Raw genomic sequence first — 24,215 nt, 5'->3', positions numbered from 1 at the left:
GATCCGTTCTTAAGGTAAACCTCTATTTATTTAAACGCACTAGAAAGGGTTACCGCACTTTGCTTTTTTCAATAAATGCTATCTTAGGGAAGGGCATAAAAATAACGGGCTCAAATGACTCATGGTTGTGTGGTTCGGGGAGTTGGAGTTGGATGACTCCCGTGGCAATACTGCAGCAACCTATGCCCGGGCACTGTCGGATAGTACACGCACGATGCTTCCGACACCGCCCTTGGCAAACACCTTCTCGTGCCAGGTCAGCAGATGGCCACTGGAGCCTTCCGAGGGAATCTCGAACCCACGGTAGATGTACTTCATCAGCACATCGCACAGCTCCGGATCGTCCAACGCCTCGATGGCCGCATCAATCTGGGACGATTTTATCGATAGAAGCACTCGCAGTGTCAGGTTCAGCGCGTTATCCTTCACCTGCTGATTCTTGCACAGTAGCGGTGCGTTCTGGAGAACCGTTTTTAGTGCGTCGATGTTCCGTCCCGTGCTGGAAATAGAGGTGCCCCTAAGGGCATTACAGGAGTTAAGGAAGTTCACCGGGAAAGTATGTTGGCGCTAACGGAGATTTGTGGCAAAGTGGCCATTATTTGGAAAAGGATATTGATTCAGCAGAGTGTTGATTTCGGCCTCATCCGGCACGATCGTCCCGCTCGAGCCCTGATCCGCTTCATCTTCCTTAAAGTTGTCCTCGTTGTACTGATCCACATCGATCTTGCGGAATGCAGAGCTGGAAGTGTTTTTGGCCATCGTGTCCTGGAACGGAGGAAATATCTCCAGTTATTTCACAGAAAACACGAAAAATCTTTCGAGACAAACACACCCAGAGAAAAGACGGAAACAACAAGAAGAACAAGAAGAAGAAACCGATGACACAGACCCAGATAACAGTGAGAACCCAGATAACAGTGAGAAAATCTTCTCACTATAGAAAATCGCTCTTCACTTTTGGGTGGCGATTTTACGACTTTTCGGTGATGCCTGGGTGGTACGAACAAACGTTTCCATAAATCGTATATGGAACCGTTTGTTCCTACCACCGAAACGTCACCGAAGGGGTCCAAGGGCTCGCCACCTAAAATCAATTAACTCGAACGTAACCTGTTGTCTCGCTCTCTCCTATAGCCCTCTTTCATTTCTTTCCAATTGACCCCACCCCCAAAATATGACGCACTTCGGATTTCGTTCGGCCTTCGCACGAACGCGTTTATTTTTCTAAATCGTGTGCATTCCGAAGTGCATTTCGTTTTTTTTTTTTGGGTATTCGACCCCCTCCCCCCACGAAATCGCAGTCGCGAACTACGCCACGTGCTACGATGGTGTGGGTGCGTGGTGGTGGCGTCGTACACGCTGCCGTGGTGGCGACACTGTGGCGGCGTGATCCGGGCTGCGAACATGATCGTTCCTGTTCAACCGCGTGTTCCATACGCGTACTTCGATCGTTGGCGTATTCTGTGACTTTTGGGTTGACCGTTCGATGCAGAATGCTCGTGTACATGTCGGAGAGGAAAAAACCTAATCAAAATATTAGATTACTTCCGGGGTAATGTAATGTTGTTTTATCTTAACTTGCATGTGGACTGCAATCAACACCTACAGTTTCACGATCACTTTCCACTACATTCGAATCGCCCTTCGACTTTTGCGCCCTTCGCACCCCACGTAGTCGAAACCCACAAGCTCGCGTTCGTTTTCGTTCGCCCTTCTTCTCTTCCCATTCCGCCCTTTCCCCTCCGCAGCCGCGTCCCACAAGCTCGCGCGCGAAACCTCCTCCTCCTCGCGGCTTCTTCCGCTCTTTCCCCCGCTGCCTACGAGTGGTTTCATAATGAGCGTCGCATTTGCCCCTTCCTCGACCCCGTCGCAGACAGCGGTGATTTCTTTTTCAACCTCCTCAGCCTTCCTCTCGCTGCGTTGCAGGCAGAGGGGTCTACTCATTGCTCACTGGGTATGCAGCTCCATAGTGAGTAGCCGTGGCCACACGGGGCGAAAACTCTAGCGCAAACGAAAAAATTAATGCCAAAACGGTTTCGCTTAACCCTTACACGCTGTCAAATTTTTATACGTCCGCGGACTTTTTCGCTGAACCCTTGACGCTATCGAACGCTTTATTTACGAAAATGTAGGTTCTTTTCGTATTGTTTTTGCATTTTTAATATAAATATAGCGGCAACAGCAACAAAATCGTTAAAAACTGCAAAATTTATTCGGAAATCAACTTCAGCGGCCAAAACACAGATGAAAACAATACGTTTGACATTTCGGCATAAATTTTCGGGTTTTTACCCCTGCCACACGAAGCGAAAACATTTTGGCATTAATGTGCAAATTTGCGCGCAAATTTTCGCCCCGTGTGGCAACGGCTAGTACATTTCTCACTATGGGAAAAAATCTCAATATCCCCATAGTGAGTGGACGGGTGGGTGCCCGTTTATCTTACGAGTTTTTCTTTTACAAAATTTCCCTTTTCTCTTTTCTCATCCACTGCTTTGCTTTCCAGTATACACTCCATACACGTCGAATACCTGCCTAGGGTGGCTCTACAGGTCATTCCGCGGTTTGCTAATCGCATCGCGCAAATCCTTGTCTCGCGTGATACCACCAGTAAATACCACGTGTGTTACCGTCTGGGACCTACTGCCCTGTGCACCATTCCTCGATGGGAAGCTGTATGACAACTTTCATCTAATGACCACCTAGGGCAACGCAAACCGTGCGTAACATAAAATTTGCATTGTGTTTGCGGTGCATTAATTTATTAGCACGCCTGTACCGCGGAACCACTCTACACGCCTTATGGATTACGCCCGAAACCTGTCTGCGCGTCGGGCGGTTGATCCTGTTTCAGGGCATCGCACGTTATCACTTATGCAACCGCGTTGGATGCCATGGGCCATGGTATGAGACGATCTCCATCCGCAGCTTGAGGCGTTGCCCAAGTCACAGCATGACTTCAATTAATCTTCACACGACTTTATCGGTCGCTGGGCCAAATCGGCGGTAACCGTATCGTAAGGTATGGTGGAATGAGAGCTAAATTTAGTATGAAAACTGTATGAAGAGGTTATCTTGTAAAGACAACCTGCTTTGCTTTATGGAATCGATTTGTTACGTCTTAGGCGAGAAAAGCTCTTAATTTTCACGGAAAACCCACAATATCTGGAGGCCACGATCATGCCACTGGAGACAAGATCATCAATCACTTATATCCACGTGCCCTCCGGTCATAGCATGATTCCGTTTCAGTAGGTAAATAGTACCGCAGTGTCTGGTAGGCTCCGGGAATAGCGCACATCGGATCGCTTCGAACGCGTGTCCCGGTTGAAAGTGTAAGTGAAAAACAATTATCCCGGCCGGTCGACTCAACCCAGTGCCCGCCGATGCAATATGCACTAACGCCCTTCCGGTGCGACATACCGATCGATGCGTGCCGCAAAGCCGGTTCCAGTCTGCATCGTTGCGTCTGGCCAGCAGCTCGTGCCGCTGGAAGGGATTAACGCAGCTGCTCGCCTTCGACCAGACGTCTGTCTCCATCCCTCCATCTTCTTGGGAGTTCGGAGTCATGCCAGTGCCCGGATGGCTAGCTGGTTGGCCGATTAAGTACGCTGCAATTATATGCAAATCTGTCACAGGGCCGACGATTAAATAGACGTGGCCTTCTCTATGCGCCCTATGCAGACCTGTCTTGGGCTGTCCATCAAAGCCCGATGGCGACGACGACGACGACGACGACGACGACGACAGACAACCTGCACTAAGACGGTGGCATCCGATTTTCGGGGGGACACCGACGGCCGATTGGGAATGTATAAAGTTGACGGGAGTCCATCGGTTAGGCATCAGTAGACACACGTGTCCCGGTCGGTGATAAGCGCCCTGCCTGTGTGAGACCGTCGCTAGTGCGTGCGTGATAGGAGAACATGGTTGAGATGAGTTATCTGAGGGTAAGAGAACCGCGAAAACTCGCGCTATCTGTGTCTGGTGTGTCTTTGGAGCAAGTTTTAGTGGTTCCTTGTTTTTTTTTTTCTCGCAACACTTTGCAGATATTCTTGGCGCTGCTAGTGCTACACGGTTGCAGTGGTGGTGTGAGCGCTGGTGAGGAAAGCATCATAGCCGACCAGTCGACAAGTCCGGCGGAGCAACCTAGAAGTGTGGCCGAAAGTTCTGACACAGGTGCGGGCGCAACAGCAGCAACTTCTGGCGCTGAGCAAGGAGGAGAGAAGAGGACCGCTAAACGGCATCTGTCCTTTGGTTTCGGCCATGGTTTTGGCAGTGGTGCCGGTTTCTCAGCAGGCGTTGGATACGGCTCGAGCGTCGGAGTAGGCTATGGTTCCAGCCTTGGTTATGATGCTGGCTATGGATCAGGCTATGGATACGGAGCAGGCTATGGTGGGGGTGCCCGTTTCGGTGGTTTCCGAGGTTATGGCAGCGGGTACGGTGGATTCCGTGGTGGCTATGGTGGCTACGGATACGGCGGTTATGGCGGTTATGGTGGTTACGGTGCTTCCGCCGAAGGTTTCCATGGTTTCCATGCTCACTTCTCCAAACCCATCGTAACGGCCACCATCAAGGAGCACATTCCGGTACCGATACCGAAACCGTATCCCGTGTTTGTGAAGAAGACGATCCCGGTACCATACCCGGTCCACAAGCCCGTACCCTATCCGGTGTTTGTGAAGAAACACATCCCGATACCGATCGATCGACCAGTACCGGTCGTTGTGCCGCATGCCGTACCGGTACCCGTCACGAAACACGTAGCCGTTCCCGTGCCCCAACCGTATCCCGTATCGGTTCCGCATCCCGTACCGGTGAAAGTACCGACACCGATCGTCGTGTCGAAACCGCTCGTCGCTTATACACCGATCGTCAGTACACCGATCGTCAGTGCACCGATCGTCAGTACACCGATCGTCAGTACACCGATCGTTACCAGTGCTGGCCACATTTCCGTTTCCGACCATGGCATCCACCAGACGCACCATTCGCACAACCACTACGGGGCGACCACCGGTGGCGGTGTTTACAAGGCAGCGTACACTTCCGGTGCCGGTCTGTACGGTACCGGACATCATGCGTACGGTAGTGCCGGTGGTCACTATGGTGGTACCTTCGGTGCTTCCGGGGCACACTTCGGTGCTGGTATTGGTGGTGGATCCTACGGAGCGCACTATGGAGCCGGTGCCGGACATTATGGGAGCGCGGGAGCCCATCTAAGCACCGGAGTCCTGTGCGATCACTAGCGGTCACCATCGCAATCTGCACCATCTGTAGCTTAAAAACGTGTCGTAGGTTTAATGCACTTTGTTGAGTGGCCGCCAATGGTGCCGCTCCTTTACCGTTGACTCCTCAAATGATATTCGCACTCGCAGTGGCTTCTCCAGTGTAGGCGTGCCCACCTCATTCTAGATCAATAAATCCTTAAACTGTTTCCTAGTTGCCGTTATGTACATGTTCTGCTTCGAATCGTTTTCCCGGCCTGTTTCATGGCCTGTTACGTTCTTTCTTTCATTCCCAATCCTTCATTTAAAAAAAAACAGGACACAACCAACAATTTATTGGTTTTATACTTTATTCAGGATATAAACAAGGGGCTCGATTGACGTAACCAACCTAACCTCAATCCGTTTGGGGATGATCCTAGCTAGCAACCCCCAAACCTAACAATCCTCTAAAACGTAGCGCCTAAAACGCGAAACTAGTGAAACGGAAATTACAAACGCTCGCAGACCGTTGCCAGTCCGGTCCACAAGCCGGCAGAAACGGTGCTGCCGCTTCTTAAACCACTAATCAACAACACCTAGCGCGCGCGTGCGCACACACTTGCACACTAAGCCACTTGCTCGGACAACCGGCATTCGGGAACCGTGCATTTTTGGGGGCAGGGAAGGTAGGGAAACATTACAGCTACAGCTACAGCTACAGCTACGACATAGGAAGACGACAGATCGGGGTGCCATCCAGTGCCACGCCCCGGGGCCACGCTACGCAACGCGTATAATCACATGATTAGTGTACTTCCGGCGCCTGATTACATCAGTCGTGCGCATGCGCTTGCGTGCCAAGTACCTGGTGTCCACTTCGCTTCGCTTCACTTCCTCCGCGTTACGCGTGGCCAATCCGGCAAAAGGGTGCGCTAATCCGCTGGGGCTCTAACGGGCTCTGTCCTACACGCAGCACCTTTGCCTTGTACTATTACGGCAATCGAAGTAGGCGATAACCCAAGGATACGTGACTCTCGGACTGTAGCTGTCAAACGCATATCGTGGGGTCTGTGTCTCGTGAAAATGAGGAAAAAAACCAATCAACGAAGGGAATGAACAACAAAAAAAAACGAATTAACATGATTTAACACATTCCCCTTCCCCCGGGCGGATGTTCCGTCCTACATCGTGTCGGTGTACGATGACGCCGATGGTTCCCCAAACGGTACAACGGCATCCTCGGCGAGCTGCTCGTGAACTTCGGATGCCCCCGGTAGTAGATCCGACGAAGCGGCGCTCTCGGCGTGGAAGTGATGGTAGGTGGTGCCGCCACTGGCAGGTGGATCGTACGAGGTTAGCTGTCCGAGGGTCGTTGGCTCGGGCTCGGCATGGTAGTAGTGATGTTCACTGGCTGCTCCTCCACTTCCACCGGCACCGTTGGACTGCTGCTGCTGCTGCTGCTGCTGGTGATGTCCGTCGATGGTGTAGGGGTGAACGTTGTGATACTGGAACTGGAACTTGCCGGAAGTGCCGTGCTCGTTGTGGTCGTTGTACTGGGCTCCGTGGGAGCCATAGTTGGGGTAGAGATGGTGGTCACTGGGGATGCTGATGCTTCCGGTTCCGAAGCTGCCTGCCTTGTACTTCTCGTCAAACTTGGGGCTGCCGGTGTACTGGGCTCCGGTGGGATGGTGCTCGGTGTAGGTGTGGTAGTGACTGGCTGCCTTGTGGTGATGGTGATGGTGGTGGTGGTGGTGGTGCTGCTGCTGCTGCCGCTGCCGCTGCTGACCCGTCGTGGACTCCTTGGACGCTCCCGAGCCAAAGCCCTGCCCCCCGGAGTACTGAGCAGTGGCGGCAATGGTTGATCCGCCGGATTGAGCGTCTGACTGAGGATACGGTTTGAGCTGGCCCCGAGTAAAATGGGGATCGTCCTTGGTGGCCTGGTAGAAGGGAAATCGTTCCAGTGCGGCTGCTGATGCTGGTTGGTGTCCTCCGTGGAGAGCTCCGGTTCCGGCACCAGCGTCGTGGTGGTCGTTGTGGTGGTCGAAGGTTTGATGACGAAGATCCGGATGTGCTTCTTGCCCCGGCTCCGCACGATGTGGATGCGTATGATGGTGGCCCGCGGTGGATAGCGCCGGGCGGATATGGGTGGACCGTCCCCCCGATACCGGGTAACGGTGTGTACCGGTGGTGGTGGTGGTACCGGTGGCAACATTGGTGGCAGCATTTCCACCGGAAACTCCTCCCGATCGACCGAAGGATGGATGATCGTAGCCTTCAGTGAGGATGCTGCCGGACGTAACCGCCGATGCTCCGGTCGATCCTCCTCCGATTCCTCTTCCGATTCCAGCGATTCCTCCGAATTCTCCTCGTCCTCTTCCTCCGGCGAGTTCTGCCGCGTTGGCGCTACCGTGGTCGTGGTTGTGGTGGTGGTGCTCGTCGTACTGCTGCTGGTGGTGGTGGTAATCGGCAAAGTTGGGCTTTTCGTAGTGCGGGTACGATTCGCGAACAGTTTGGAACGGGCGCGGAGCTTGTACGCTGGCACCGGTGTCGGTTCCCAGTGGCTGAGGGCCTCCTCGAGCTTGTTCTTCTTCTTCTTGGCCTTGACCATGTCCTTGTCCTTGGCCGCCTTCGCTTTCGCTTTCGCCTTCGATTTGAGCTTGTAGCGCTTGGTCTTCGAACCGTACTTCCGTGGTTTCACCTCCCGGGAATCGGACTTCGGTGTTGTCGTCGTCGGTGCCGTGGTGCCCGATGAACTTGATGTACGACTCGCCGCCGCCGCCATCACCCGCTTCTCCCCTTCCCTCTCCAAATCCAGTTCCACCTGCTCGAGCGAACTCGCCTCCATCAGATTGTCGTCCTCGATAGAAACCCTCACCGGCGACCGTTGCCGATGGCGGCGAGGACGGGCGCGATGACGATACTCGGTAGAATGGCGCAACGGAATACGGCGTATCCGGGGTACGGGGCGTGTGGTGTCTGTAGGTCCCAGTGTGGGATTCCCGGTGGTAACCATACGGTTTGGTCGCGTCTGCCGACTGGATCGCATTCGACTCAGCAGATCCAAAGTGTGCAACCGCAACCGGAGCGGTTTGATCTTCACCACCAGCATGGTACTGTCGCTGTCCGGCTCCTGCTGCTGCTGCTGCTGCTGCTCCTGGGAATCCAGATCCTCGAGTTCCCGATCGGTACTGGTACGCGGTGGACCCTTGCTTCGCCCTTTCCGGCGCTGCGGCCGAAAGTGATCCCTTCGGCGCTGCATGATACTGGCGATAAGGCTGGTGCGGCTGCTGCTGTTGGTGGGGGTGCTGTTGTTGGTGGTGGTGCTGGTGGTGTTGCTGGTACTGGTACTGTTCCAGCTGTTGAAGTGAAGAAGGACCTGGGTTACTGAAGGTGCTTTCAGTAGGGGAGGCAGTGTGTTCCGCTGCGAGTGCGAGACGGTATCCTTCCATGGGATTGTAATCGTCTCCAGCGTCGTATACGGAGTGGATAGGGAACGATTGTACGTACTCTTGGACATCCTGCCCCGGTACAGCCGGGCCATGTGACGACGCGGCCACGTCAGCATCTGCCAGCACGGTCTCGGGCAATGGGCGAACCGAATCCGACGCCCCTATCTGAGGCCCGTGACCGGAACCAGCACCACCACCACCTGTACTGACACTGGCCGCGGCCGTCGGTGCCGTGGTTCCGGTCGTGCTCGAATCGACGGGCACCGCGACCAGTGTCGGTACGGGGATTGGTACGGGTTGGTCCACCGGTACGGGCACTGGTACCGGTTCCGGGACCTTCACCGGAAACGGTACCGGTACCTTCACCGCCACCGTGTTCGTAATCTTGATCGTCTTCGGTGGGACCGTGTGCTTCGCCACGTGGTAACCCAGATCGATCAGCTTCTCGCTGGCCTTCTCCAGCTCGGTAAAGTTCTGATTCATCTCATTGATCGCTTCGTGCTGCTCCCGCACCACCTCCTTGTAGTAGTTCCCGAGTGCTGCCTCACCCAGCACCCCATCACCACCAGCAACCAGTAGCAGCAGCACACACACGACTCCGGTGAACACCTGCAACAAATGGGGGGCCAAGAATAACGGGAACATCACCAAAACGCAACACAATTTGTGGGGAGAGCGAGGAAAGAGCAAAAGGGAAGGAAGGAAGGAAGGAAGATCGACTGAAGCTACTCTCGATCATCGGTATTTCCTTACAAGCTTCATCGTTGTGCTCCTGTTGTAACGTCACTCTTCTGGTCCAACACTAAGAACACTCGACAGGACGGACTACGCGGATATCGTTGGCTGCTCACTCCGGCCTGCCTGCCTGCTGCTGCTGCTGCTGCTGCTGCGCTGGGACACTCGCTACCAGATCGATCTCATAGACACAGTTTTTGTTTGGCCACATACACACACACAGACACAGACACAGGATACACTACGGATCCTTCGCCTGGTGGTACTGCCAGGGTTCGTTCGTTCTTCCCGGTCGGTGGGGCACTTCAGTTCAGCGGACGGTGCACGTCCGACGCTGCACTGCACTGCTCACTGCACTGTTTACTAGCCCACCGCCGTTACCTTCTTTTATACTATTTGTCTTTCAACTCCTTGGTTTGCTTCCTTGGACACTCGACACACCCCCACACACAACGGCCACCCCAACCTGCACCTGGTGTACACTATCCTCCCTACCCACCCGGGTGGTGGTATTTGGACGCTACCGACCGACGCCCGAAGAAAGGTACGAAAGGAAAATTGGACCGACCACCTCCCGGCCCCGACAACAATGGGAAAAACGAAGCGAAATCGAAATGCAAGCAAAGCAATAGGGGAAAAAAAAATGGCGCCCATCCACCCATTGGTAGCCACTGTTGGCCACCAGAGGGAAATAGGGAAGCGGCCAAATGCGCACGTTCGTGTGGTAGGCGCACGCTCTCTAGGCCCTCGGGGTGAGTGGGCAAACGCATTGCCCTCGTTGAACGAAAGGAAGCAAAACACGGTTGGTGCACGGAATCACCGTCCAGGGGGGCTTCACGAGCGACATGGAACGTCCGCACGCCGAGGGGCAGTGCTGCGGTGCCGTGAGGGCAACCGATATGCTATCGGAACGCATCGGAAAGTGAATTACGCAACGTGCGGAAGCCATTGGAAATTCTGCGTCGGAGGTAGTTACGTTAACCGTGTGGTGGAGGCTTCTCGGTGGTTCCTGAGAGTTGTTGGTTCTCGAACCGTCAACCCTGTGATGTAGTCCTGTGTGGAAAGGTTTGGTCGTGATGGCTAGACAAAAGGAAACTGGCTCCGCTGAACGGAAAATCGATAAGATAGCAGCAGCAGCAGCAGCAGAGACAATCTCAGCGTCATTTAATTGAAATGATTTTGTTTCCATTCACCAACAGGCGATTCGGAAGCCTTTCCAATACTTTCCACTGGCACGACGCAATACTGTTCGTGGGCCTGGAGTTGGACATTTTTAGAGAAAGCAAATACAAATCCTAAAATCGCTCGAGTCCATTTGTGGCTTTGGCTTATGGCTACCAAGGATTTGGTAGTCTATGGGAATATTAAACACCACAGTGTGGCAAGTAGTTAAGTTGAAGTATAACAACTGACAAGAGAAAGGGAAAAGTATACGGCCATCCAGAGAAGGCTTCTTCAACTCGCGCGAGCAGTGGGAAAGCAGATCATCCAAGTAACGTGGGACATTTTAGATCGTAACCTCTTTTGTGACGATTGTAGACATCAATTCAAATGCCTGTGCGAATACGAATAAAAGTCTGAACATAAAGAAGCAATCGTAAATTCTTTAACGCACTATAGCAGAGCTTGTAATTTGTGAAGAAATCGAGGGGGTAAATTGTGTATTGTAACGCATCAAACCAGTTCAAGCTGAAGTACACCAAGGACCGAATATGCTACAAAAGGTAAGGACCTTATTTTTAATGGTAAGAGTGAAAACTCGAATCCAAACAACAATAACGAATCCATCGGACACCAGAGGCATCACAAAGTGGAAAAGTGGAAATGACCTCCAGTGAACCTGTCATCTGGTTGTGCGGCTCGCAATCGCATTTTTTTGCACCGCCCAAAAAGCATGTCCGCCAATTAAATTTGCTCACCCAGACGACCTGCGTGTACGGTGCGCAAAACATTGTGATCGGTCGGTACCGATGGAGGAACTGCGCCTCTCGCCTTCGCCTTTCATTGCATTGCAGCTTGTTTGCGTGGCTTCGTGGCACCGAGAGCCGCCCGTTAGCATTCACCTAAACTGAAGCGCTCTCGACCGGGGGAGGGAGAGAGGTTGCATTTCAAATTCGACCAATTCCGGGGCCCATCGGTCCTCGCTGGAGCGCCCCAAAGTGGAGAAGCGGAAAAACTGGGCCACGCGGACCCGTCAGTCGGGCAGGGAAATGCAGGAAAATGGTTCAACAATTCGCGGCAATGTTGCGCGAATGTTAAGTGCGTGATACAGCAGGCGGTGGTTGCTGCTACTACTGTCGATGCTACAAGGTGCAGCAATGAAGGAAACACTAAAACTATACCTTCAGCAACGGGGCTTTTCCGAATACTACGGTGGTGATAGTTTGAAGGTGCATCGGTTTGTGAATCCCCTTAAATCACGCGGGTGATGGTATGTGGCACATCGCTCACGACTTGCATCGTGTATAAGTGATTGCACTTTAATTGGACGGACACACACATCTACAACGCTGCACGAGATGAGCAATTGAACCGGTTCAGCCATATCACCGTGAGCAATGACATGGCAACGCTAATCGTGCATCTCCTACTCCAGCTGCTACCTTCAAGATCTACGATGAGATCAACACTGTGGACACTCCAGCTTGTGGAGTTATGGCCTAAGGAGAGCATTTAGTTTCACGTGATAGGCTCACTTCACCTGTTAGGATATCCGCTCCTGTTGTTGCATCAGTTATGTTGGTTGCATCATAAAGCTACGGGCAACGGGAAAGAGTAAACTTCTTCCATGTGCGTACGCTGTGCAGTGAAGTGAAACATTGAGATTAGCATTCCCTAATCAGGCGCCAAATTGTTCATCGGTTGAACTGCCGCTGGATGCCGCTAAAGCCTCGTTGCTGTGAAGTCAAAGCACTTGTTTCTCAGTTGGACAGTAAATCTAATCGGAGGAGCCGTCAAATTAATCAACGCCAGGGAATTGATTTATTTCTAAGCTCCGCTTACTGACCAGAGGCGTATAGAGTGGCGCTCTAGCGTTCAAACGACGTCTAAACATCCGGCTGTGCGCTATGGTGTATGAGTGCGGCCGCGCATGGATCGGTTTATAGATAGCCTAGTAATTGCATGTCATTAGAATGATTAAGATCTACACAAAACACTCGATTATCGTCCCGCATTATGATGCATTAGCAGCACTCCATTGACTCCAAGGAGATGTTTATCTCATTTTAAACACTCAGCTATGGAGCCATTAATTCATAAATGCAACGATTATTTATCGGTGCTATTTGAGATCCGATTGAGCGTAGTGTTAACCGCACCGCTAGACGGATTTGTTTTTTTATCAAAATCCGCACAAAATGTTGGATTTCCACTGATCCAACTGATTCACAAACCTCCAGGCATCTGCGTCCGTTGCTTCAATAACGACAAGCGAATGGGATTTACTTTTTCTTTGGGATTTACATGGTGAGTGTGCCATTTTGTGCCATCTATTTTCCATGTGATTATGTCCATTGTTTGCTGAATGGATTATTTGCTTGGTTTGTTTTGGCTCACGATGAGTTTGTTGCTGCTAGCGAGTCATGAATGAATCATCGCGCGAACGAGGTAATACATTCGCAAAAAAAAAATCACAGCATTACCTAGCAAGCATTGATTACCATGCTACGAGCATTTACACAGTAGTATTTCCTGCAATCTTTGCTTAATTTTTTTATAAATTTGTTTTTCATGCGTTGCGTTTGTTGCGAAAAAACGGAAAACTCACGGAAAACACGAACTATTGCATACCTTTAGGAAAATTAACGCGGAACAACGCGCAGATTGGTGGTCAAAAATAGAGTGGAAAAATCGATAGGAAACTAACTTTCACCATTTTCCCTTGAAGGCTGATCCTTTCAACTTCAGGTACAGATTTGTTTCATCAATCAAAGCGATTACAGATTTTTACAAACACTCAGAAAAAACTTCTTAGGGTCGTTATTATTGTAATACTGTCTCCTTGGTTGTGGACAAAAACAGATGCGATTTCTAGTTGCCTGGAAGGCACCTCAATATTTATGCGGGCCAATAACTGCGCGGCCAAGGTCCCTAATGACTTTTATTTCTGTAGACCAAGCAAGCTTATTGTCCTTTGAGGTACTTGTTGTCCTTTGAACGCGAGTTGTCCTTTGGGACTGGGAACGAGTGCACCATGACGACCGATGACCCAAAGTAGATTAACGGTAAGAGGATTAGTCAAATGTTTTGGAATTTTGACGAACAGCATGAATTAATCATCGCAATAATCAGATGAATTTTCATGTTTACGAGCATTGAATTGTTCTATGTTAAACATCTGTTTTGAATCGTTGAGCACACATACCATCCATCAGTACTTTACTTCCAATCGATTCCCTACGATGGATACACTTTTTAATTTCACCCATTCCGGGAAAGATAACATGCTAGACATAATTAGCAATACATGAAATTTTTCACTAAAATTTGAAAGCACACATAAAGAATTCAGGAATGTGCAAAACATAAACGCAAATTACACTGCATTTGCCTAGCTGAACCAAAACAATTTCCCTTTCACCATCATTTGCCAAACCCTACTAATAGCCCTTCTCAGCACACCGCGACACACGTTTGGTCGATGGTTGGAGGGGTGGGAGATGAGGGGTGGGGGACCCTCATTAATGCATATTTCTCGCTTTGCACTTTCGAAATCCATCATCCAGCGCATACCTTGACCTCGGTCACTCGGGCTGCTGCGCATCAGCTAGCCGCATCTCCCATTGTGTAACTGCCATCCGTCAAAGCATCGCCACCGCATAACGCCACCAACTCTCGCATGCTCGCACACACGACCGACACTCTGGCAGCAGCAGCAGTAGCAACAGCGGCAAAGTCGAAAATCAGGCCACTTTGCCGATGGCCATTCGGAAGGCATCCATCAACGCTGCTCCAGAAGAGCTCTGCTGCCCTTAGATATTGTACCACTACTCGATCGATGTTCTAGTGTGTAACGGTCAAGGGTCAAGGAAGCAAAAGGAATTTCTGTAACTATTCCGAAACCCTAATAGAGCCCGAGCGTCAAGCGTGGGCACGCAATGCGCGATGCCTGCTTCTAACTCGGACACGACCACGCACCCGTCACAAGAGAGGCCTCGCAACGAGTGTCTTTTATGATTCTCTTTCTTGCATCAGCAGCTTGCATCAAAACAACATGTTCATGTTTATGATTTTTTGGTTTTTTATTACATTTTCATTGTTTTTTGTTTGTCTGCTTTTTTGTAATCTGTTTCTCGCAGCCTTACCTACTACAGCTACGTAGGTAGGTGTAGAATAATTTATATACATTTGGACAACAAGTTTTGTAAAAGAAAAGGAAGAAGTAGGGGTTTGCGGCGTCTTGCTGGCGATCATCTGCTGCTCGATCGCTACAGCTGATCGCTTTTTTTTGCTTGTGTTGTGTCGTTTGTTGTACTGTGCACGGGAAACATACTGGCAAAACAAACTGGCAACGGGAAAAAGCAATCGAAAATTTTGCAATGCATACTCCCGTAAGAGCGATCGAAATCGGAATGCTTGTGCAGCGAGCAGTCTACGAAAGACTTCAACGCACTGACAAGCGGGGAACGCTTGTTGCCAAATCTGAGAATCACAGTGCAGGAAACAGTTGGTTGTGGTGCTGTGTGGTACTTTGTGTGTTTGTGTGTGTGTGTGTGTGTGAGTCTGTATAGTATATAGATACATATATATGAGCGTTGCGAATGAGAGTATTGATGTATCCCGACGGATTCAAGACGGGCGAGAAGTACTTGGAGGCAGCGGTGCAGCTGCACTGAGAGCATATCCGTCAGCTAGCTAGCTAGCTAGCTAGCTAGCTCCAGAAGGGGAATCCCACGACCATTCCAGACGATTTACCAGGAGTGGAACTCGGAGTACGAGTGGGAATGAGGTTCCCAGTCGTGCGACTTCACCACAACCGGCACGTGCTTCTCGACGTAGACGGGCTTCTTCACGACCACCGGGACGTGCTTCTCGATGTGGACCGGGTACGGCTTCGGTACCTCGACGTACTCCTTCTGGATCACCTTGACCGGCACCTTGACCGGGTAGGGGACGGGCCGATCAACGTGCACCGGAACGTGCTTCTCGACGTACACCGGGACCTTCTTCTCCACCACGACCGGGACCTTCTTCTCAACGTGCACCGGGTATGGCACCTTCACCGGGTACGGGACATGCTTCTCCACCTCCACCGGATACGGGACGTGCACCTTCTTGGTGATGGTGGTGATGTGCGATGGTTCCTCCCAGCCATGCGACAGCTTCGGTGAGTCCCAGCCGTGCGACTCGAAACCGTAGCCGAGTTCCCACCCCAGACCACGCTTGTCCTGTTTCTTCTCCCCTGCGGCAGGATTGGCAGCGGCAGCGGCCGGTGCCTCAGCTTCCTTCTTATCCACCGCGGCACTAGCCGCCAGCGCAATGGCCATCGCAAACACCACGAATCCCTAGGTCACAGAAGGGAAGGAAAAAGGGGGAGCAAAAAAGGAGAGAATTAGCCCGGTGGGGAACTGTTGCTTTGCTTTCGCACATTTGATCACCACCACGAACACTGCACCACGACCCACGGCACCGAACCGAAAACACACCTTCATCTTGTCGCCGAAGTTAGTTGCAAGCGTAAAACTGGTAGACGGTTCTCGGGCGCTCCACTGAACTGAATGATGATTTCCCCAAACCGACGCGCCATATTTATAGTGCGAACCACCAAAGCCATGCGACCTACACCGGGCGACGACGAATTCGACGCCGATCCGAGGCTCTGCAGCAGCTACTCTTCACACAAACAATCGACCCCCGAGGGGGGGACGCAGCGTTTTCCAGCCCCAGTGCGGAGCGGAGAGGGCAAACGGTCGTCAAATTATGCTGCAGACCCCCACGATCGCGACCCCCGCCGATGCTAGCGAGCACATCTTCCCCACCATCATGGCATGGGAGATGGCTGACCACCACCACCATCGCCGCCGACACGTGCTAGCTCCTTCCTTCGCCTCTAGAACGGTGGCGATGGTCACATAAGCAAGGCGCCTCAGCTGTTGGTGATGGTGGTGGTGATGGTTTTGTGCGCAATCGATAGGCCGGTTCGCGCCCGAACAAAACGAATGTCACACCACCCGTCTCTCCCCGCTTCTGCTTGCAGTGCTTTTCATTTTCCAATTCCCACTGACACAGACACACACACACACACACTCCGGTCAATGCAGACCATCCTACTCCCCTGGATCAGGAGTATCCCAGTTGGTGCGCTCGCGCGCGAGTGGGGTGACCACTGGCGCCCCCTTTTTTTGAGTGGACACTTCAAACAGACGGACAACACACCCGAGTTGGTCACCCGGTTGGCTTGCTTAAGCAGCACCTCGGCACCGCTCTTGCTCTAATGGGGCGCAAGAGATGATCGCGAGTTGTTCGCTTCGCGGCATCAGCGCCCGATGGTTTCACTTTCAATGAAGCCTCCAGGAGTCTCGTTGTCAGGTGTTGCGATGCGCTCTCGAGGACCGAACCGGCTGCCATCGTGTCGTTTTGAGAGGTACGTTGAGTGTACCAATTTTGCAGGTTATGTGTCCGTTTAGAGGTTAAAATGAGGATTGCTCGATCTCCGGGTGTCTCCAGGAGTCTCTGGTACTGGGGGGTCTCGGATCTGGGTGATTGCGAATGCGTAACAGTGTGCAGTGTGTGGATGTTAGTGCGATAGGAGTGGAGCTTGGACGCTTCTATGCGGATTGCAAATTAAGTGATCGACGGCTGTGCTCCACTTAGTGGTTCGCTTGGGTTCCATTTTCAGGAACGCTAAAGAGAGGAATCCAAAACAAGTGTTTGGAGGAGCAGCTGATCCCAACCTGAGGTGCAATCTTATCTCTGGTCTCTGGGCACTCGACAAGTATCGCAACGTGTGCTTTTGCATCTGCAAGCATTATGTAAGCGATCGCTTATCTAAACACGAAGGATACTCGAATCCTATCGGTTGTTTTGCGGCCCAATTTACAACTTCCAGGCCCTCGGGAGTGCTGAGATGCGTAGAGAGTTTGGATGTCGGTTCGGGGTACGTCGAATCGGCCTGTCAAAAAAACCGGCCACACACGCAAGCGAACCTCCTTCGAAACCGGGAACCAGCTCACCGCACGAACGTGATTGATAAGTCGAATCTGTTTCGCTAACAGCAGCACCACCAGAGGCCAAACGCCTTCCTTGGTCTCGATCATGCCTCAAACCGGTCGAGGGATTAGACGCATCAGGGGCGTCGCTGCAGATAAATGCTCGAATTATGGCTCCATCCTAAAAACAAAAACGACGTCACCATTAGCAGGAAGGACTTGACATCGATCGTTGACTTGTTAACAAGTGGCGGCAAACGCGCGCCATTATGCTGTCCCTACCAAGGGCGTGTTAATTTCAATTGGACAGCTCAATTTCCAACGCACTCCAAGCTCCAAGCTGTAGCAGTCCACAGCAGGCGCCACTAAACACACACACCCGACCCCGGAGTAATTTTATTTTCACACAGGTGTGTGTCACCGGCCCCCGGGAGCCCTGTGCTGGAGGGGCGACAACGAAACAATGGGCAATTTGGCACGCGGCGCTCCTCAATTAAACGCTCAATTTACAAGTCCGCAAGTCCACGGCAATGTCACGCAATTCAGAGCGCCAGCGCAGTCGATGGGGCGAGATTATGCGAACGCCGCACACAACAACGCATTAAGCAGCATTAAGAGCAATCTCACGAGATGCCACGAGCTGCGGTTTGCGTTTATTTCGGTGGCTTGGTGGCCACCGAGGATCGAGACAATTCTCTCGCTTCCTTCTGCCATGGTCATCGCCTCGCAATATCCTGTCAGCGTTTGCGATGCGCACCGTGGTAGAGATGGCATTCGAGATAAGACAGTTTCTTCTTTAAGGCACACCGGACCAGAGGTGGCGTCAAGCAACCGTAGAGGAGACCTTCGTCTGATCTTACTGGCTCATCATGGCCACGGGTTTTCCGTCGCTCGTTCCACCAGCGCATAACGCGCCCTGTGGCAACACCGGAGCCAGAATGCTATTTGCGATTGAGCGATTGGGCCTCACCGAAATTGATTCGCCAACAATCAACCGGAGTGTAATGTAATCTTGATATGTTAATCACCAACATCTCTTTCAATAAACTGTGTTATGTTTGTGTTGCTGCTGCTGCTGCTACTGCTGCTACAGCGCGCATAATAAGACTGGATTTTCGAGTAAAATGGACGCCGAAAAGAAGGAAACGAGTTGAGCGAGGTTCACTTTTCCCACACCGTGGTCCCGCCGGTCGCTTATCCGCCGGCTTTTTATTGCTCTCGCCCGGCTCGCCCAAAGTGAACCAGTTCTGTCTGGCACCTCGGTGGCCATCGCTACTTGTTTGGCGCGCTCAAATTTCGAATATTTATTGCGACTGGATCGGAGCCACGTGGTCACGCTACGTAGCGCTGTTACGTAAAGTGATTACCGAAATACTGAGAAAAGGTTTTCCATTTGAGTTCTCCTCCAATAATCGTTTATTGGTCATCCAAAACCGCCTGTTAAACGAGTTCAAGAGCAGAGCATGAGGGTGGGGGAGGCACACGCAAAGATTCAAATTATGAGTGGGTCCCAAACGGGGGATCCCGATGATCTGCACGCACTAACACTTCTTCTGAGGCCATTTTCGTCTACCAAACAGCAGGTCTCCCTCTGTATTCCTTTATAACATCTTGAGTAATTTGGAACGTACAGTGGCACCATCGGATCTTGAGGGCAACGGTCAGCTCTGGAGGCGCTTTCATTAACGGATTGAACACATCGGCGATGCTCCTTCTGTGAACCTAGGTCAGAAGCATTATAGATCGTCGCGCGCAGCCCTCCCTGTTGTGCCGCTTTGCTGGTATACGAACCAGCAAAGACGGACGCACGGACACAGAATCCATCGAAGTCGGTTTTGTTAATAAGCTACAACTCGGCGCCGTCTGCCAGCTAAACGGTTTTTGTGTGAGTTTGCCGCGTTGTTGTGGGAAGGTCGCGCCTGGGCCATGAATTTCACAAAGGAAAAAAAAGGCAAAGCCAAACGAACACCGCGGTGAACGCATCCGTTGCGTTATGCTGCGCCGAATGCACTGCCCTGCTTCGCCGCCACCGGCCCGGTTCGTGATTGCTGCCCCTGATCCGGTATCGGGCATCCGTCGTCGTAGGTGCCTAGCCCCGGGGCGTTCAAGCCCTTACCACCGAGCGGTGGATTGTTTAATTTGGCTTTCGACGTGTCCTGACGAATGAAAATGGGCTCATCCGCAGACGGGGCGCCATTATGATCGACGAATCGAACCGGTACGCTCTGCCCTGCTCTTTGCCTCGTTGAGGGTTCAATCTTGAGATTGATTGTCTTGATCAATTCAGACGGTGAATTGGTTATTTATAATATCAAAGAGGTAGGGGTGGTGATGAGGTCCCGGCTGTTGCTCTTAATACCTCACGCGATCAGTTGAACAATAAATTGATAAATTAACCGACCGACCTGATAACGATTCGTTAATTTTTAAGGTTTTTGAACATACAATTCAAAAGGGATTTGCATAATTAATCACAATGTTCATTATCCAAGAAACGTCCATGGATTTGTAAATTAAAACGCCCATAACAGCAAGGTTGAAGTAAATCTTAGGGGCCAACAAAACGATATTGGTACAACTCTCAAGAAATGAAATTAAAAAGCTAATATTTAAAAATTTTATTTAGTTTTTTTTATTGTTGTAATATATATAGCTTAAAGGAATACTTCAATTTGCATTATGTGTACATTATTTTCTCATTTCTTTTTTATTTACTTGATAGATACTAAGGAGAATATTTATCTTTTTTCTTTATTGTATTGTTCTTTCACTTTTACTTTCACATTTGACATTATTTATAATTTAATTGTTTTATTTTAGTCGTTTCTTATCGTTATTGTATTATCATGAGGGTCTTGAGTTTGTTTCCGGTTTAGTAATTTATTTTCCATTTTATCTATAATTCAAATAAATGTTATTCATAAAACAATCGCTATTTTCTTAAAGTTAATGTATTTTCTTAAAGTTATATAAATTCCTTTACAAAAAATAAGCTATTTTGTAATCAAAGTTTCTTCAAATGAGGTAGCGAATTAGATTGCATTTCATTAGGAATGCAATCCAAGAAAGGAACGGTTGCTACACCCTCGCGAAGACACTGCGCGACTGCAACTCAATTTTCGATTAACATTACGAGAGTGTCTCGCGGTCATCTCGGTCTATTCTCGCTATTCTCGGATGATGCTACCATTCTCCTCGCCAAACAATGATCACTACACCTTCATTAGCTAAACTTTACAACATCTCGCACGATCCTAATGATCAAGCAGCAACCGCCATCTGCTACAGACCGAGCATGGATGCACACTCCATTCGCACGTCACGCTAGAACGCCAGCAAACCGCAAGCAAACCCATCGGAAACCAGAACAAATTATTTGTCGAACTAACTTCGACTTCGAGCTAATGCACCAACCACTTATTTCAATCATCTCTTGATCATCATCATCATCATCATCATTCAGGTTCCCTCGGTTGCCCATGTTGTAACACAAACACTTTTGGTTTTTCACAGCCACCAAGCAATGCACAAGAGAGAGAGAGAGAGAGAGAGAGAGAGAGAAAGAGAGAAAGAAAGAGAGGGAAAGAGAGAGTACACGGTGGCCTTTTGTTCTTTGTCGACTCGTCGAGATGTTCTGCAGCGAAACAGACTTCCGCAACCTTGCGGACAATGCTTTTAGTGCTCTGTTTCCGGCTGTACCATGTTGGTGATTTCCCATCATCATATGCCCGGTTTGGGGAAATGCTATTTTTAACCAACAATTAGCTGGCTCACATCGGTTTACGCATCGCATTCGCCGATGGCTTTATGATACTGCGCGCATTCGATTGCCAATTTTCGGATGACCCACAACGTATGCTAAACTAAAACCGATTCCATCACTCCGGGATATAAAACCGCGCCGTTTAGGGCACTAATTTCCCTTTCGCAATTTTCGCTGAAGAACCGCAGGCATCGTGGTACCAAACGAGAAACCACCACTCCGTAAAACTCATCGCCCGGGCCGGTTGTGGTGCGGTAAGGTAACGAGCGCGAAGGGGGTGTGCTATGAGTATGCTGCGGCAGCTGAAATAATTGGCCATAACTTCTCTAGGTCAGTGCGGAGCGTTTGTCAAGGTCGCGCAAACGCACCGCACCGCACCGCACTGGACCGGAGCACCGGATCACCTTCCCTTCATTTCCTTTTCCTTTTCTCGGGCCCTGAAAGCGGCGCTAGCGGGTCGATCCCCCCCTCCCTCACGACTCACCCTTCCATCGGTACGCATCAGTGGAAAACGTATAATTTACATCCGTTGGCTGCTGATGCTGCTGCTGCTGCTGCATTCCGCGCGGTGGACCATGCTGCCTGACATTGGACATTGGTCGCCGACGATGGCTGGGAAGATGGTTGCTGCTGCGGCTGCTGCGGCTGCTGCCAGTCATTAGATGGCCAGCAGACCATGCAGTACGGGTCTGTCACTGTTTGACCTCTCGGTTGGCACTGGGATGCTCGGTCCTTACCGCGTAAATGGCGTCGCACGGTCAGATTGGAATCCAATGAGTTCGATCTCTGCGAGTTTTAGACACCGGAGCTACATCTTCTCCCGGCAGTTGATGATCCTTTTTAGCAAAAAAAAAACAAACATCAGTAACACCGAAACGTTCGTGCCCCGAATGCCCGCTCTAATAAGCATGTTTAGCTGCCATTTTTACATTCGCGATGATGCAGATGATGTTTTTCTTCCCTTCGTTATTTTTTCTTTTTTTTTCTACGGAACCGGTTCTCTCATTTTCCTCACCCTCACAGAACGTCACGTGCGGCAGCAAACAGCGCTGAGCGGCGCGGCGCACCTTCAGGCGATAGGCCAAATGAAATTACCTTCTCACATGCCGGAGCGATGAAAAATGAATGAATTTACAACTCGTGCTCTGCTGCGGCTTGCGAAAAACGGAACCGGTCCTACCTGAGCCTGAACCCTCTATTAAACAAACCGGTAATAAACGTTTGAAATGGATGTGCAGCCGGTTGGTGTTGGTTATTGCATATGTCTGCCGCGTGTGCACCACCGGGAGGATATCGAAATTTCATCTGCATCCATCCAGATTGCCATCGCCGAGCCGCACGCTGGCAATTGAGCAATAGGAGGAGGAGGAATGGTGGGAGGAGATGGTACATCGCAACAACACCGTTTCACTGGAGGAACGGTGCCATCGGCATGTAGGTGTTGCGCCGTACGGTGCAAAGATTTGGGGCAGTTTGACAATTTAGCTTGGTGTGTGCGAACCGCTCGTTTCGCGACCGTGTCGCAATGGCGCTACCCCTGGCCACAATGGTCGTACACAATGGTTGCTAAGTGGCGATTATTTGCTTAAAGATAACGCGGTTGCCGTGCATACGAATGTGCACCGTTTAAGGAGCGAAATTTGGGAAAAAATCGAGAAAGACTTACGGGGTAGGAAAAGCGACGAACCCTAGAAATGTAAAAAATGCAACAATTTGATTCCAGACAGACATGTTCTATGAAACTTACCTATTTTGCAATCAATAATAGAAGACTTTAAACAATATCCTTCGTTTCTTGATGAGATAATATTGTGACATAGGAACTGGTTGATCTCAAATTCGATTTGCAGCAAATTCCAATCAGCAATGTCATCGATCAATGAACGTCAATCGTTTGTTCAGAACACGGGCCTCACAGTTTGCCGATGGCACGTTTCACGATTTTGTTGCATTCTTTTCCTGGCGCCAGCAATCACCCGGTGTCATTAGCGCACTCGATGCGTCATCAATCCTGGGAGGGTGTCACTTGTTCGCAGTGGCAGTTGGCTGAATAAGAGGAAACGTATTAAAAGCGTCCACCATCACGCACGCTGCTGCGTCCCTACCGGCTACACTTTGCGGAGATCCTTAACGATGATGGACCCTAAAGTGCAATGCAGCATATTGCAGCAGAAGCAACGAAACGCACGCCAACGAAGAGAAAAGTACATTTATAATTTTCATCAACAACCCGCAACTAACCTATCGGATGCAATCAATCGCATATGTGCGCTGGAGCCACCGCGGCCACCGTATTGCAACATGAACGGAGCGCAGTGGCACAGCAGAAGCGGCCACCACTGACGCCAAGAGCCCCCATAAACCTCGCACACCCGTTGGAGCACCCAAGCTGACATTTAGTATGCATCGCGACGCCAGTCGCATCCAACAAGCAACCTCGGTCTGTGACACTGCCGCTGGTGCGGCCGACGGGATGGACGTGGGTAGATGAGAGCGGCAATAATTAATTTACATAACATACTGACCGACTGGAATGAACTACTGGAACTGGATGGTGGTGCGCACAGGCGGTACAAATCTATCGCCAACCCATACGCCAGCGCCAGCGACGCGATAGCGAGGAAAATGGCGAAAAACGGAATGGAATGTAAAGAAGCGCTCGGTCGATTCCAAGCACATCGTGCACGTATCTGTCACAATGTCCTGCGCGTCACCGAACCGAACCATCGACTTCGTCGACTGACCCCAGCCCCGCGCGGAATGTGCGAACTTTGTCGCGTTTCATTTCACCCGGCTCTCCGATGCGCCGCAAATCTCGGACGCGGACACGGATTGTGAAACAACGAACCGCGCGTTCGCGCTTGGTGTCTATTCGGGGCAAGATTTATGGTGAGAGTTTTACGATTTG

The 24,215-nt window shown here is 50.8% G+C and overlaps 3 protein-coding genes across 3 annotated transcripts; 1 reads left to right on the top strand and 2 right to left on the bottom strand.

Annotated features, from left to right (window-relative positions):
- Positions 1-2: 2 nt before the first annotated feature.
- LOC125952046 (actin-related protein 2/3 complex subunit 5-C) lies at positions 3-822 on the bottom strand. Its single transcript, XM_049681271.1, has 2 exons — positions 614-822; positions 3-496 (listed from the first exon to the last, which is right to left on the bottom strand). The coding sequence occupies exons 1-2, from the start codon at positions 757-759 to the stop codon at positions 181-183; spliced, it is 462 nt and encodes a 153-aa protein (XP_049537228.1). The 5' UTR covers positions 760-822; the 3' UTR covers positions 3-180.
- Positions 823-3,853: 3,031 nt separating this feature from the next.
- Positions 3,854-5,420, top strand: LOC125948109 (fibroin heavy chain-like). Its single transcript, XM_049673854.1, has 2 exons — positions 3,854-3,950; positions 4,050-5,420. The coding sequence occupies exons 1-2, from the start codon at positions 3,927-3,929 to the stop codon at positions 5,247-5,249; spliced, it is 1,224 nt and encodes a 407-aa protein (XP_049529811.1). The 5' UTR covers positions 3,854-3,926; the 3' UTR covers positions 5,250-5,420.
- Positions 5,421-14,686: 9,266 nt separating this feature from the next.
- Positions 14,687-16,090, bottom strand: LOC125948112 (uncharacterized). Its single transcript, XM_049673859.1, has 2 exons — positions 16,042-16,090; positions 14,687-15,900 (listed from the first exon to the last, which is right to left on the bottom strand). Exons 1-2 carry the CDS (start codon positions 16,045-16,047, stop codon positions 15,307-15,309), a joined length of 600 nt encoding a protein of 199 aa, XP_049529816.1. The 5' UTR covers positions 16,048-16,090; the 3' UTR covers positions 14,687-15,306.
- Between the last annotated feature and the right edge of the window lie 8,125 nt (positions 16,091-24,215).

The sequence above is a fragment of the Anopheles darlingi genome, chromosome 2, assembly GCF_943734745.1.
Source record: "Anopheles darlingi chromosome 2, idAnoDarlMG_H_01, whole genome shotgun sequence".
Classification (NCBI taxonomy): domain Eukaryota; kingdom Metazoa; phylum Arthropoda; class Insecta; order Diptera; family Culicidae; genus Anopheles; species Anopheles darlingi.
Note: the sequence above shows the minus strand (reverse complement) of the source record. Positions and strands in the feature narration are given on the sequence as shown.

Excerpts from the sequence above, each read along its gene's own strand:
- LOC125948109 (XM_049673854.1), top strand. The coding sequence starts at position 3,927 with ATGGTTGAGATGAGTTATCTGAGG. Across the intron at positions 3,951-4,049 it reads TTGAGATGAGTTATCTGAGG|ATATTCTTGGCGCTGCTAGT; the intron begins GTAAGAGAACCG and ends AACACTTTGCAG.
- LOC125952046 (XM_049681271.1), bottom strand. The coding sequence starts at position 759 with ATGGCCAAAAACACTTCCAGCTCTGCATTCCGCAAGATCGATGTGGAT. Across the intron at positions 497-613 it reads ATCAACACTCTGCTGAATCA|GGGACGGAACATCGACGCAC; the intron begins ATATCCTTTTCC and ends TATTTCCAGCAC.